The sequence below is a fragment of the Bubalus kerabau genome, chromosome 3 (assembly GCF_029407905.1).
Source record: "Bubalus kerabau isolate K-KA32 ecotype Philippines breed swamp buffalo chromosome 3, PCC_UOA_SB_1v2, whole genome shotgun sequence".
In the NCBI taxonomy this organism is placed as follows: domain Eukaryota; kingdom Metazoa; phylum Chordata; class Mammalia; order Artiodactyla; family Bovidae; genus Bubalus; species Bubalus kerabau.
Window position 1 is genome coordinate 78,241,617 of NC_073626.1, and position 16,618 is coordinate 78,258,234.

The 16,618-nt window shown below is 36.7% G+C and overlaps 1 protein-coding gene across 3 annotated transcripts in view; it reads left to right on the plus strand.

The window, feature by feature from the left end:
- The window catches only part of SLC25A12 (solute carrier family 25 member 12), a 101,189-nt gene that overhangs the window by 39,351 nt on the left and 45,220 nt on the right, over positions 1-16,618 (plus strand). For 2 of the 3 annotated variants that reach the window (XM_055572232.1, XM_055572231.1), the window contains exons 5-6: positions 5,240-5,379; positions 16,095-16,241. In XM_055572232.1, the coding sequence (XP_055428207.1) occupies positions 5,240-5,379; positions 16,095-16,241 (287 nt within the window). Of the gene's footprint in view, positions 1-1,671; positions 1,776-5,239; positions 5,380-16,094; positions 16,242-16,618 lie in introns of all 3 variants that reach the window. The other variant, XM_055572233.1, reaches the window with a different exon arrangement.

A 16,618-nucleotide genomic window follows, 5' to 3' on the forward strand; every position in this document is an offset into this window, starting at 1 on the left:
CATTCAGGATGCACAAGCTCAGGAGAGGGTTCTGAAGTTTTTAAAAGAATGAATAACATCATTAGTTGTTTCTTTGGTGTTCTTTCAGTGAAACCTCTAATGCATGCTGTGGATGATTACTTAATGGCTTGTATATCTGTTTCTGCCTGGTGGCATGAGCCTTCTACGGGCCATTGCATGACTGGTGTGTGCTAGATATAGTGTAAACTTGCCTTGCTTTCACTGCCATCCACTAGTGTACTGGGTGTTTGCTCGATAGAATTGGATTGAGGTAACCAAGATAACCAGCGCTTCTACACTGTGTTGTCAATAGTTGCCATACCTTTGTCCTAAGTTTAAAAAAAAAAAAAAAAAGAAACCTATTGCTTTAACAAGGATTCTAAAAAACCCAACAATACTCTTACCTATTAACTAATAAATGAATATAAAACATGTTATGTATTCTAAATTTCCTATTAAAAATCTCATCAATATTGTGTTCTAAAAGTGTTTGCCTAGGAATGGGAACTGTTACAAGGAAACTTTTCCAGGGGTATATCTTCATCCCCTGACTATAGAACTCTCAAGAAGTAGGGTTTCCTTTTAATTTTATGCTGTTTGACCACCAATATGTATAGCAAATAAATACGTGTTCCATTTGTGCCTCTAAAATACTCTTTTTCCATAAAGGGCATAATAATCAGATTGGAGTGTTTTAGGCATGACTGCTGCTATGGTTAAAAGGTTTAGGAGATGGAGGTCTAGATATGAAAAAGGTCATATCCTCTGTCAGTGGGAACAAAGCTATAGACATGGTATAATATGAAACCCTAATGGTAATAAATACCTAGTTTAACTTGGTAAGAATGAGAGCTTCACTTGGGTGTTCAAATTAAATCAGTAAGCATTTTTGAGACTCAGATATTACAGAGAGGGTCACATTAATACTCAAGACTGCTAGAGTAGCTTAGAGTTTGAGGTAAAAAAATGACATGGTAACACTTGTTTTTATGCCATTTGGTGATAGATCGTTGAAGCATCTACCTTCTATAGTAATAGATGCTCTTTAAACGTAAACTCATTTTTCCTGAAAAATGGACCTTTACGTATATTTGGCAGCAGGACTACTGTGTGGACTGATTGTACAGTAGTCCCTTTTGGAGGTAGGTAAAGGGGTTAATAGAAATACTTCTCCCTCAGTAAAACAGACAAGGTCACCCCAGAAATTAACAAGCCACCTGAAGTAGGACTTAGAAGTCTGGCTTGACATGCTGTGTTGGCTGGGACTTCTACAAGCTCCTGTTGTTGATCTTTTTATTGTTGTTGTTTGTTTTCCTTTGTTTTCTTTTTCAGTCTCTTAGTTGTTCCTCTTCTTTCCCCTCAAGTTTTCTTTCTCTGAGAAACTCTTCCACAAGTCTTGCCATTGTTTTTGTTCAGTTATACACAAGGATATTCATTGTTCATGGTGGGAGTCCTTTTAAAAGCCTCTCTGACTTCACTTTAAGAACTGTGCAGGTGAAACTCAGCTGTTGAGGACTCTCTTTTTTCCCCTCTGACAATAAAAATGTTTGCTCTCAAGCCTATAAGCTGGAAGCAGTGGTTCCTGCTGGGCTGGAATCCTTGGAATCAGGATGTCGTTGGGCTGATGGTAGGTGGGCTGTGTCACAGGGCTGATGGCTTGTATACCTACAGGAGGAGTTCTCTGGCCACACCGTTGGTACAGCAGCTCCTTCCAGGCTCATTCATGGAACAGGCATGGTGGCAGTCTTGGAGAAGAGTGCCAGCCCCGGTCAGAGGTAATTTTGTACTGCAGAAAGGTGAACAAGACCAGTAGGAAGCTCCCATAAGGACCAGGGGAGGGATGAGGGTGGATAAGATGGGGAGACACAGTGTGGGCTGCTGGGGAAATTAAAACCTCTGTTAAGACATATTGACCTAATATATATGCTTCAGTGTATTTCATTTAGTCCAATCATCATAAGTGACTGATACAGCTAAATTGACTAATGTTATAGGAGTTGTCACCATTTACCTGCCCTCCTGACGAATCATTGTGCTCCTCTCCTTTAAGCAAAGAGAACATGATAGGCTACTTTTATATCTGACCCCGTTTCCCATTTCAAAGGAATTATAAACCATCTCTTTTATAAGCCCATGCTCTGCAGGAAGTGAAAAAGTGGTCTTTTGTTTTCTCTATGTCAGAAAACAAATGGATTCCTATTTCCCTTAGCGATGCCAACCTGATATAAAACACTCGATCATGATCCTGTTGCCAATAAGATGTGACTCTCTTATCGCTTTCATCCAAGCCAGAACTGTGGCCACTGAAACAGCACTGCTTAGAGAGCTAAAGACCTTTGTTTGCCACTGGAAAGACGGGATTCTCTCTGGGGAGAAACTTACTATGTAGTTTCAGTTGGATACATTGGGTGTTTTTGAGATTATTGGTGCCCCCTTTCATGTCATACAGAGCCTGATAAAACTGCATAAGAGGAGGTCATTAGTGCTTTTGGCTATTGCCTCAGTATTAAGCTCTCCAGTTCTGGAGCTTTTGTATAACTTTTTTTTTTTTTTTTGATAAGCATATCCTGGTAAAAGTAAAGTGGTAATTATGAATTTGACTTTAAAACAGTAGTTGTACTAATTATTTCTCTAAGCTTCCTGATTTAGCCTTAGGGAGTTGGTAGTGGAAACAATGGAGAAGGAAATGGCACCCCACTCCAGTACTCTTGCCTGGAGAATCCCATGGACGGAGAAGCCTGGTAGGTTGCAGTCCATGGGGTCGCACAGAGTCGGACACGACTGAAGCGACTTAGCAGCAGCAGCAGCAGCAGTGGAAACAGTAACAGAAAGGAAGTGGCATACATCAAGAGATGCCAGAGTAGGTTTGAAAGTTTGCAACCTGTGACATGGCTAAAATAATTAAAAGTGTCTGGGGGTAGTTAATAAACCATAGCACATAATAATGGTCATAATAAAACCATGTACAAAACTGTCGACTGACCACTTTGGGAAAAGTGGGAAATGTTTAAACAAATATTCATGGAAAATGACACTTCTGTATTTGGAGAAATTAATATGAGTAATTTAAGCCATCAGCTTAATTGTTTCAAAGGTACTGTAAGATCTTATTTAAAGGTTGCTAAGAAGTTTACTAAATAGGATTTTAGTTAAAAGTTTCTATTATAGTGCTATTTTTTTCTGAATGTAAATTACACATTGTAATTTTGGTTTATAAATGTCCTTTTTGTGATAGAAAAAGAAATTTTTATGGTTCATTAAATTTTCATAAGTTTGAAAGATTTTGAGTCTGGTTTTATTTGATATAGTTTCACTTGAGATTCTGGTTTTTTCCAGTCATACAAAGGGAATTCAGTTTTATTCTGCTATTGCATAAAACTTACTTAGGTAGCATAAGTATATTTCTTATCAAGCACTTGAGTTTTGAGAGTTGTGACCTTTAAAAAAGGTTATAAAATAACTTATTCCTTTTAATAATTTCTCTTAATGTAATTAAGTTATCCTAATATGTTTTCCATCAATTTCTTCATATTCCTTTAGTTTAATACTTAAAATAAGAAACCAAATTAATTTGGAAAGAGAAGCAGGTAGGAGGATCCTAAAAAAAAAAAAATCTTTGCTAAACTGTCTTAATATTTTTAGCTCAAAAGAGTTTTCTGCCATCCTTGTTATTTTAATAATTTTGTAAACTTTAATATATTTTACAACTTGTTGAAGTCTCACATAGAGTTGAGGGTAATCCTCTGTGTTGCTTAGAATCCCATAACTTGCTACTGCATTAATTCTTTGCTTTCAGAAACTGAAGCTCATATCTTTGATTTGTGTTTATGGAAGATGAAAATAATTGACATGATTTGAAAACTCTGAAATACTGTTGCTATTTAGGCCAGAAATAGATGCTACATTCCATTTGAAAGAAAAGATGAGAATCCCATCTCCCCAGTGACATCCAATGCCGCCTTCCAACTGACCGATCGCTGTGACCTATTCAGAGCTGTCGTGTTGAGTCCAGACTGGTAGGATTTCCAGTTCAGGATTCTTACACTTCCCCTACTTCCCCACCATAGCAATGCTTTTATCCAAAAAAAGTATGTTAAAGCTAAAGGGAATCCATTAAACCATTTACAATGTGAGATTTATATCTGTTTAGAGAATTTTCAGAAATTAGATAAAATAGTGTAGTTGGAGATTATAAAACATTAAGCTTATATTTACTAATTCTTAATATAATTGATAGCTATAGATAGTAAAACCCTTTCACTAATATAATTGGCTTAAATTTGAAAATAATTTTGTTCTTAAGACATCAGTAAAAGAGGCTTCCTGCTTTCTTAACTTTGTTAATGATTTTTTTTTTTTTTTGGCATGAGCTTCTAAATTAGTCTATCCAGTCTATGCTTGTTAAAGTACCAGTCATTTGTGAATTGACTTTTCTAGTAAGTGTAGAACTCTGTAAGAAAGTGAATGCCATTGTCAGTGCATGAAGACAAGCTGTCAGAGGGTTTTGGTTGTATATTACATGGTGTGACTGGTTCCTATCTAAAAGTTAGTATACTGTGTTTAGTCCTTCTTTATTTAAAAGTGAATCACTAATTTCACTTATCTTAAAATATTTTAATAGCTGAGACTAATAATCATGGTTTTTACGGGGATTTTGAAGCTTTGTGTCAAGACCATATTTTTGACAATATCAGAAGCTTTTAATAAGGTGCTTGCTGCTGAGCTAATGATATGCTTTGGGTAGTATTTCTTATACCTATCTTCAATAGATATATTCAGGCTAGTGTGAATGTAATAATCAAGCCTCAATCAAGCCATACTTAGTATGACAAATATTGCATTATACCGTAATTTAGGTATTCATGCTTCTGATAAAGGGCTTAATTCGACTCCTTGAGGAACCGGGAAAACACTATTGATTTTATACTGGAATGCAAAGTAGCAGCCATTTATAGTGCAAGACATAAATCACTAACTAATTAAAATTAAATCAAGAGAAATTAAGAATCTCATGGCCTTATATGTAATGGTACACAATCTTAACTGTAAAATTATATTTTGTATCAATTGTGTTCCCGTGCATGGGTTTCTGGGCACAAAAAATTTTGCAGCTAATCTTACTAGAAGCAGATAATATTGACTTTTAAAATTTCTCTTAATTTCTTTCTGTAGGAACATTGCAGTGGACTAAACTACTTATTCCAGATATAATTTATTTATTTTTATTTTCCTTTTCAAGAAAATGTCAAAGAAATTTTTGGACAGACTACTATTCATCATCATATCCCTTTTAATTGGGACTGTGAATTTATCCGGCTACATTTTGGGCATAATCGGAAGAAGCACCTTAACTACACAGAATTCACACAGTTTCTTCAGGTGAGCTTAGTTTTTCATAACCAGTGTAAATATATAACATTCCGTCTCCTTCTCTTTTACTTTTATTAGGTTTATTACCAAGAAATGGCAATTCTCTGTGGAATTTTAACCTCATTTTTCATTTCCCACTCCCAGAGGCAACTTATTTAAATTCTTATAATTGTTTCTTTCCTTCAGTGTTTACTTTCATAGCTCTAAATAATAAACATTATTTAAATGTTTTGAAGTGCTGATACTTCAACGTTTAATTTTTCACTCTTAGATATTTTTTAAATTTAATTTGAACAACTAAAGATTGGCAACTAACTCTTTCACCTTTCCCTCTCAGACACTTTCTGTCCCCACCCTCCATATAATTATGTCATGATTCTGCTTAGATTATCACATTTGAATCACCACAATTTTGTAAACACTGTGCATGACTAAAATGATCACTTTTCTTAGAGACTCTAATTTTTATTGGTTCATTTTCTGTGTGTTAATGCTAATTCATTCTCAGACTCTGCCTCAGTTATTCAGCTCTCATTTTTAATATGTTTAAAACAGAGTAAGTGTTTTTGATCAGTTTTGTTCTCTTGGAGCAATCCAGGAACTTTCTTTTTTAAAAAAATTTTGAAAAAAAAAAATTTGAGGTAAAATTCACTTAACATTAGATTAGCCATGTGAAAGTGCACAGTTTAGTGGCATTTAGTACATTCACCAGCTCTAATTCCAAAACCTTTTCATTACCTCAGAAGAAAACCCTGTACCGAAGAAGCAGTCACACTCCATTCTCGCCTCTCCTCAGCTCGTGAAGCCACCAGTTTACTTTCTGTCTCTATGGAGTTACTTATTCTGGATATTTCGTATAAATGGAATTATACAATGTGAATTCTTGTGTCTGGCTCTATCTTAGCATAGTGTTTTCAAGGATTACCTATGTGTAGTGGATTTTAGTACTTCATTCTTTTTGTGGCTGAATAATATTCCATTGTGTGGGTATATCGTATCTTGCCTATCTGTTCATTAGTTGATGATGGGCACTTACTTGGGTTCTCGCCTTTCGGCTGTTACGAACAGTGCTGCTGTGAACACTGGTGTACATGTATTTGTTTGAATACCTGTTTTCGAATCTTTTGAGTATATCTCTAAGGTGTGGGATTATTGGATCATATGATAATTTTAACTTTTTAAAGAACTACCAGACAGATTTCCACAGCTCATGCACCACTTTTCTGGAACTTTCTGATACCCGACTTTGTACTTAATACATAGCTATCAGCTTGTGATCTCCCTTCACCTTCATGCAGGGGAGTCCATTTGCCTTTCTGTTATGTTGAACCTTCCATTTGCTGGATTTTCTCTCTTTATTTGCTATTTTTCCCCTCTTTTTGGTAGAATACTTACTGCTAGGCTTTCCTAAGGAAAGTAAAATAATTCTTTTGTGAGACTTTTTATATCTGAAAACCTCTGCTCTATCATTACATTTAGTTTGGCCAGGTATAGAATTTTAGTAGGAATTTATTTTCCACCTAATTTGAAGATAAATCCCTTTTTTTTTTTCTTCTAACATCCAGTGTTGCCACTGAGCAGTTAATTACCATTCTAATTTTTGGTTCTCTTTTGACATTTTTTTTCCCCCACTCTAGAGGGCTTTAAGATTTTTTTATTTTCAGTGTTTTGAAATTTCATGATGATGTACCTTGATGTGAGTTTATTTTTATTCATTGTGTTGGACATTCAGGGGCTCTTTTAATTTGAAAGCTTGTGTACTTCAATTCTTGAAAATATTCTTCTATTTTTTTTCTTGTCTTGAACTAGTAAATATAATAACTGTAAGATCCTTTAGTTCTCTTTTCTCTCCTGAATCTTCTATTGTTTTTATTATATTTCGAATTTTCAGGAGTTCTCTTTGGTTTCCTAATATTCCTTTCAAAATACTATACTGTTCTTCTTTCATGAATGTACTATTTTCTCTCACTTCTCCAAAAATATTATAGACAGGTGTTTTGTTTTTCAATTTTCTTCTTCTTGAAATCTGCCTTTTTCCTTCAAGTTACTTTATTTCTTTTTGTTTGGATCTGTTTTTCATGCTAGTAGCTCTTCCAAGTCTAATAACTCTGGGTCCTCTGCTCATACTAAAATTGGGATTGAGGCTTATTGGGAGCTTTGGGTTCATGTACCTTATTGTAAAGTTCTGGGTGGGTGGTCTTATTGGGGACCCTCTAGTTCAGGTCTTTTATTTTGGACAGGGGAATCAGAATAATCATGTGGCTTCTCATTGAAGTATTAGACCTGGCTTTTGATATTCTGGTTGCTGAGTAGACAGGAGGGTTACAGGTCTCAGTATTCAGTGTGGAGGTAGTATGTGTGCTCAGTCATGTCCGACTTTTTGCAGCCTTATGGACTGTAGCCTGCCAAACTCCTCTGTTCACGATCCAGATGAGAATACTGGAGTGGGTTGCCCTTTCCTCCTCCAGTGGAAGTGGGCTTTCGTTTATTTTCCTCCTTTCATCTGTGCCTTGTCTCTCTTAGTCCAGAGATCCTCTGTTAAAACTCACCTTGTTGTCTGCCAGGGTTGGGAAAGGGCCAGAGCCCTGGCTCTGGTGGAGTATGGCAGGCAACTAACTGCTTTATAAACGAACTTCCATCTAAGCTTCCTATTCTCAGTGCCACCTTCACCATCACTCTAGGGGTACTGGTGCAGCCAATGCATGAGTCTTTGGCAGATTCTGTTATGTACGTTGGATTGCTTTCTTTGCTTTTCTAGTTTTCTTGGGCCTTCTAAGCCAGTTATCATTTGCCTCTTTGCACTCTAAACTTAAAAATGTAGTTGCTGTCTTCTTTTTTTGTTCTTTGTCTTTGAGCTTCTGTTTTGTTTTTCATTCTTTACTGTGATTTTTGGTGAGGAATAGAGTTTTAAAAGAGCTAAATGTATGAATTCAGTCTCATTCAAAGCCACAGTATTTCTGAAGCTCTGCTATTTTTATCTCATAGATAGATGAGATGAGATGCATTTCTAAGAACACAAGATCTTTAGCTTTAGTATAACTTCCTTTATTTACCCTTTCCCTCAGTTTCTTTTCCTGCCCTTTCAATCTAGAAGCAGATTTATTTTCTTTTATTTATTAGAATATTTTTATCTCTTTAGAATATCTTTATTTTATCTTTTATAAATCTGGAGTAGTTCTTTTTTTCATTAGGGTGATCACATTATCTATTCTACCCAGATGTTTTGATTATTCTACATAAATGGAGAGCTTATGTGCAGAACTTTTTTCCTTTAGTTGCTTCTTTTTGAAGGCCTTAATTTTAATTTTTTTAACTTTTTATTTTGAAAGATGTCTATATTAAAAAAAAAAAACCCATGTACCCATCAACCAGCTTCAACAATTATATATTGACCAGTTATTTATTTATTTTTTTACCTATACTTTCCACTCTGTTCCCTACTTGAGAATTTGGAAGCCAATTCCATTTAATCTATAGCTGCATATGTGATACTTCAAATACATATATCTTTAAAAGATACAAAAGAGTCCTTCAACTGTTGACCTGATAGAAAATAGAAAATCTATTCTTCTGACATTAGTCTTGCAATGAGGATTCTGCTTTGTCTTTAACACAAAGGTGCACATTTTCTTCAGTACTGTCATTAATAAGGCTTAATCATGCCCATAGTTGCCACTGGATATTTCTGAGAGGTTAAGATGCATGCATGGAGAAGACAAAGATATAACAAAGGCATAAATCGGGAGGAAAATAAGCAGGAGTGAGGAAGAGAAAGCCTATATAAGATGGAGTAGATGTGTGTCTGCTCCTGATGCTGCTCAGGAATATACTTCCCTTGGGGAATGCTTTCAACCATAATTTAAGGCTGAAATAGAGGTTTAAAATGCCTGCTTCATTTGAAGGATGATGTGGTTGGAACCGAGGTGATAAAAATATAAAGTGGGTTAGGGAGAAAGACTAAAGTAGAAGAGGAAAAATATTTACAAATTGGAGATTGAACAACATGCTCCTAAATAATGGTTCATAGATGGAATCAAAAGGAAAGTAAAAAAATATCTTGAGACAAATGAAAATGGAAGCACAGCATACCAAAGCATTCATTCTTTGGTGCTTAGTAAAAGCAGTTCTAAGAGGGAAGATAATAGTGATAAACACCTACATTACAAAAAAAAACAAAACAAAACTCAGTCTACCTTTGTACTTCAAGGAACTAGAAAGAGAATAAGCTCTAAGTCAGAAGGAATTAACAAAGATCAAAGCAGAAATAAATGAAATAGAGACTATAAAGACAATAGGAAAGATCAATGAAACCAAGAATTAGTTTTTTAAAAAAGTAAAATTGACAAACATTTAGCTACACTAAGAAAAAAAGAAGACTCAAATAAAATCAGAAAGAGGAGACTGATTACAGCTGATAAAGATCATAAGGAACTACTCTAAACAGTTATACACCAACAAATGAGATAACCTAGAAGAAATGGATAAATTCCTAGAAACATACAACCTACCTCCATTTCATGAAGAAATGGAAAATCTAAACAGACCAGTTACTAACAAGGAGATTGAATTAGTAAATAAAAACCTCTCAATAGAGAAAAGTCCAGGACCAGATGGCTTCACTGTTGTTCAGTTGCTCAGTTGTGTTCGACTCTTTGTGACCCCATGGACTGCAACACACCAGGCTTCTCTGTCCTTCACCATCTCCCAGAGTTTGCTCAAATTCATGTGTATTGAGTTGATGATGCCATCCAACCATCTCATCCTCTGTTGCTACCTTCTCCCCCTGCCCTCAATCTTTCCCAGAATCATGGTCTTTTCCAGTGAGTTGGCCCTTCACATCAGGTGGCCAAAATATTGGAGCTTCAGCTTTAGCATCAGTCCTTCCAGTGAATGTTCAGGGTTGATTTCCTTTAGGGTTGACTGGTTTGATCACCTTGCTGTCCAAAGGACCCTCAAGAGTCTCCTCTAACACCACTAGAGAAAATAATTCATTCTTTGGCACTTAGCCTTCCTTATGGCCCAACTCTCATATTAGTACATGCCTACTGGAAGAACCATAGCTTTGACTAGACGTACCTTTGTTGGCAAAGTGTTGTCTCTGCTTTTTAATATACTGTCTAGGTTTGTCATAGCTTTTCTTCCAAGGAGCAATCGTCTTAATTCCATGGCTGCAGTCACAATCTGCAGTGATTTTGGCTTCACAGATGAATACTGCCAAACATTTTAAGAAGAATTAATACCAATCCTTCTCAAACTCTTCCAAAAAACAGAGGAGAGTGCACTTCTTCCAAATTCATTGTACAAGATCAGTATTACCCTGATACCAAAGCCAGACAAGGGCACTATAAGAAAAGAAAAGAACAGATCAGTATCCCTGATAAAGATAGATGGACATATTCTCAACAAAATATTAGCAAACTGAATTCAGTAGTAGACCAAAACGATCATAATCAAGTGGAGCTTACTCCTGAGATGTAAGGATGGTTCAACATATGCTAATCATTAAATATGATAGACCATATTAACAAAATGAAGGATTAAAAATCATGATCATTTCAGTATGGATGCAGAAAAAGCATTTGACAAAATTCAAGATCCTTTCATGATAAAAACTCAGATGTAGATGGAATATACTGACATAGTAAAGGCTGTAGATGACAGGTCTACAGCTAACGTCACACTCAATAGTTAAAAGCTGAAAGCTTTTCCTCTAAGATCAGGAACAAGTCAAGGATGTCCACTATTATCACTGCTATTCAAAAGGTAATGGAAGGACTTTGCTGGTGATCCAGTGGTAAAGAATCTGCCTACCAGTGCAAGGGACATGGGTTTGATTCTTGGTTCAGGAAGATTCCACATGCCACCAGGCAACTAAGCCCACAACTACTGAAACCAACGTGCTCTATCTAGAGCTGTGCTCCATGACAAGAGAAGGCACCACAATGAGAAGCCCAGAGACACAACTAGAGGGTAGCCCCACTCCCTGCAACTAGAGAAAGCCCGTGCATGGCAGTGAAGACCCAGTGTAGCCAAGAATAAATTTTAAAAAAATTTAAATTAAAAACAAGGGAATGGAAGTCCTAACCAGAGCAATTAGACAAGGAAAAGAAATAAAAGGCATCCAAGTTGGAAAGAAAAAATTAAAGTTGTCCTTGCTTGCAGAGGACATAATATATGTAGACTACCCTAAAGATTTTATGCTTACACAAAATACGGTGCTGCGATTCATGGGGTCGCAAAGAGTCGGACACGACTGAGCGACTAAACTGAACTGAATATACTGTTAGAACTAAAAATAATTTCAGGAAAATTGTCAGATATAAAATGAGTGTACAAAACTGAGTAGCATTTCTGTATACTAGCAACAAACTATTGAAAAGGTAAATTAAGAAGATTGTTTCATAATAATAATGAAAAAGAAGGAAACCAGAGTAAATTTAACTAAGTGAAAGATCTGGAAACTGTAAGATGTTGATGAAACAAATTGAAGACATAAATGAAAAGATTTTGTGTTCATGGATTGAGAAATTAATATTGTTAAAATATCCATAATACTCAAAATGATTTATGGATTCAGTGCAATCCCTGTCAAAATTCCAGCAGTGTTTTTCACAGAAATGGAATAAAACAATCCTCAAATTTGTATGGAACCACACACACAAAAAAACAAAACCCAAATTGCCAAATCTATCTTGAGAAAGAACAAAACTGCAGGGATGACACTTCCTGAATTCAAACTATGTTGTGAAAGTATAGCATTCAAAACAGTATGATATTGTCATAAAACAGACCCATAGATCAATGGAGCAGAATAAAGAGCCCAGAAATAAAGCCATGCATATATGGAGAAAGGGTTCAGTTCAGTTCAGTCACTCAGTCATGTCTGACTCTTTGCGACCCCATGAACTGCAGCACACCAGGCCTCCCTCCAACTCCTCCAACTCCCGGAGTCCACCCAAACCCACGTTCATCGAGTCGGTGATGCCATCCAACCATCTCATCCTCTGTCATCCCCTTCTTCTCCTGCCCTCAATCTTTCCCAGCATCAGGGTCTTTTCAAATGAATCAGCTCTTCACATCAGGTGGCCAAAGTATTGGAGTTTCAACTTCAACATCAGTCTCTTTAATAAATGGTGTTGGGGAAACGGGACTCCTATCTTAAACCATACACAAAAGCTAACTCAAAATGGATTAAAAACTTGAATGTAAGACCTGAAACTTAAACCCCTGGAAGAAAACATGGAGAGTAAACTCCTTGACATCCATCTTGGCAATGATTTTTTTTGAATTTGACACCATAAGCAAAGGCAACAAAAGGAAAAATAAACATGTAGGACTACATCAAACTGAAAAGCTGCACAGCAAAGAAAACCAACAAAATGAAAAGTTAAGCTATGGAATGAGAGAAAATATTTTCAAACTATATATCTGATAAAGGATTTATATCCAAAAAATACAAGGAACTCATTCAGCTTAGTAGCAGAACAAAGCAAACACCCTCAAATGCAATTACAAAATGGACAAGGGACCAGAATAAACATTTTTCCAAAGAAGACATACAGATCGCCAACAGATAGATGAAAACTTGCTCAGCATTGCTAATCAGGGAAATGTGAATCAAAACCACAATGAAATATCACCTCACACTTACTGCGTAGTCTGTTAGTAAAAAGACCAGACACGACAAGTATCGTCAAGGATGTGGAGGAAAGGGAACCTGTGTACACACCATGGAAAACAATACGGGAATTTCTCAAGGAGTTAAAAGAGCTACTGTAATCCAGCAATCCTACTTCTGAGTATGTATCCAAAGGAAACAAAATCATCATTTCAAAGAGACTATCTGTATTCTTGTTTATTGCAGCATTATCATAGTAGCCAAGGTATAGAAACAAGTGTCCATTGACAAAAGAATGGTTAAAGAAAATGTGTCATGTGTGTGTACACACACACACACATCTCATTCCACATTTATGCAATGGAATACTATTTGACAACAACAGAAAAGGAGATCCTGTCATTTGCAACTGCATGGGTGAACTTGGAGGGAATTCTACTAAGTGACATAAGCCAGACACAGAAAGACAAATACTTCCTGCTGCTGCTGCTGCTAAGTCGCTTCAGTCGTGTCCCACTCTGCGCGACCCCAGAGACGGCAGCCCACTAGGCTCCCCCGTCCCTGGGATTCTCCAGGCAAGAACACTGGAGTGGGTTGCCATTTCCTTCTCCAGTGCATGAAAGTGAAAAGTGAAAATGAAGTCGCCCAGTCGTGTCCGACTCCTAGCGACCCCATGGACTGCAGCCTACCAAGCTCCTCCGTCTATGGGGTTTTCCAGGCAAGAGTACTGGAGTGGGGTGCCGTTGCCTTCTCCGAAATACTTCCTGGTATCACTTAAAAAATAAAACATTGTACATGTAGAAACAGAGTAGAATAATGATTATGATTGGAGGGGGTAGGAGAAATAGGAAGAGGCTGGAAAAAGGGCATAAATTTTAAGATGAATAAAATCTGAAGATCTAATGTATAACATGGTGATGAAAATACTGTATTGTATAATTGAAATTTTCCAAGAGTAGAACTTAAGTGTTCTCGTCAAAAAAAAAAGTATGTAAAGTGATGGGTGTGTTAGTTAACTCAATGGTGGGAGTCCTTGCACAGTGTATACATATATCAAATCATAACATTGTACGCATTTTAAATATACTACACTTTTATTTGTCAATTATACTTTAATAAGTTGGAATTTAAAAAGTAGAGGGGTGGAAAAGAAAACTACTTTGTCAAATCATGTGTGTGCTTAGTCGCTCAGTTGTGCCCGACTGCGGCTCCATGGACTATAACCCACCTGGCTCCTCTGTCCATGGAATTTTCCAGGCAAGAATACTGTAGTGGGTTGCCATTTCCTGCTTCAGGGGATCATCCTGACCCAGGGGTCGAACCCGCATCTCTTGAGTCTTCAGGATTGGCTGGTGGGTTTTTTTTACCACTAGCGCCACCTGGAAGTCTTTGTTAAACCATGCTGGTTGTTTATTTTGTACTCTATCTTTCATATATTTTTACCAGTTGATTTTTAGTTTCTCTGCTTCTGTTGGTCTTTTCAAGAAAATCCAAATAAGTGTGATGATATTATTAAATTTTTTAAAAGTTAAGATTATTGAAAGAGTTAGTAGAATTGATAAACTTGTTTCTAGCTTATCAACCTGCTAAGAAAATACTTAAAAACTTGTTTTATTGTTAAATATCATACAACTATGGACATATTTATATGTATGTTTTATACACATATAAAACAAATGTATAGTTTAATGAATTTCAAGTCAAACCAATTTTAATGTCTTTCAACCACTGTTGAGATACAGAAAAGTATAATTAGTAAAAGGGCGAAACTTCTATCAAAAGCTATTTTAAATGTCAGAAAAGGGTAAAGCAACATTGATTTGTAGGCTTTTATAAATAAATGATAATGCTAATTGCAATGTTTAATATATCTTCTGTGAATAATATTTATATATTTAGATGGGAATATTGTTTCCAAGGGATTCCCTGCTGGCTCAGACTGAAATCCATAGGGAAGATACCCAGGAAAAGGAACTGGCAACCCACTCTAGTATTCTTGCCTGGAGAATTCCATGGACACAGGACCTGAAGCACTACAGTCCATGGGGTCACAGAGTTGGACACAGCTGAACAACTCACTTTCATTATTTCCAGAGTTGCAAATAGTGTGAAAATGGCATCTAATAGCACTATTATGATGTTGTGATAACAAATTTATTTGGATTGTGTCGTATGTCCTAGGAAAGAAATGCTCTAATTTTGACTTTTAAATAGTCCTTAGGGTATTATTTGCATTTAAAAAATTTAATTACTTAATTAATTTTTGGCTGTGCAGGGGCTTTCTGTAGTTGCAACGAGTGGGGGCTTCTCGTGTTGGAGAGCATGGTATCTAGGGGGCGTGGGCTCAGCAGTTATGGCGCACGGGCTTAGTTGCCCCACAGCATGTGGGATCTTCCTGGGTCAGGTATCAAACCTGTATACCCTGATTTTGGCAGGTGGATTGTTAACCACTGGACCACCAGGGAAGCCCACTTTTTTTATTTTTTTCAAAATTTTAATTGCTATCACCTACTACAAAGTTTGGCTGCCCAATAGTTGAAAAGTTCCACGATCTTCTGGATTGTTCTACAGTTTGTGGGTATCACTCAAAGCCACATAGAGTGATAGATGAACAGTGCTTATGTAGTTTGCTATTCATAACTTTCATATTAGAATTTGAGCTGTGGTTGGTTGAATCTAAGGACATGAAACCCTCCGATAGGGAGAGCCACCTGTAATCTAGAAAGTGCTCTGGGATGACAAGAACTTCTTCAAGCAGGAGAGTTACTATATATTTTAAAAGCAAAAACTTAAAGCACTGAAAAGATACTCTATTTTCAGTAATGAAAACTTTTCAAGTAAACAAAGGTTTTCTCCTCCCCCCCTCCCTTTTTATTGACATTCTGTGACTCACTTTTCTTCCTGAGGAATAACATGTAGTAAGTATATTTTCAGGAAAATGTGCTTTTTGAAAAGACATGAAGAGTTTTGCTGTACATTCAAAGATGTGTATTATTCATTTTTAAAGTAAATGCATGTAGAGGAAGGATGTCCCTGCTTTTCTAAAACACACATTTGGGGTATGCTTCCATCAGCCTAAGGCCCTGTTTCTGACTTCTCCCTCCAGGAACTACAATTGGAACATGCAAGGCAAGCCTTTGCTCTCAAAGACAAAAGCAAAAGTGGCCTGATTTCTGGTCTGGATTTCAGTGACATTATGGTTACCATCCGGTCTCACATGCTTACTCCCTTCGTGGAGGAGAACTTAGTCTCAGTAAGTAAAAAGCAATGACTTCAACTTTCTATTTCCTCAGACCTTTGAAACCATTGTCCTGGACTGCATCCCTCGGCATGTCTCCCTCTCGTCTGTTGTAACTTGACTCTTAGTTGGTAGGAGGTAATCAGATGTGTGTAAGGGAGATGTGTGGGGGGGCGGGATGATAGTGAATAGTTTTCCCCCAGATCAGCACCACAGTCTTGCTCTCATATATTTCCAAATAGTTTATTTCCATTTACAGAGCCCACCTAGAGAAAACGGGAGTATGTAGACAAGGGTGTGTGCTTACTTTTCCCGAGGGCAGTACTTCTCACAGACACTACTGCCTTCACCTTTGGCCTCTTTCCATCCCACCAGGCTCCCAAAGCCTTGCT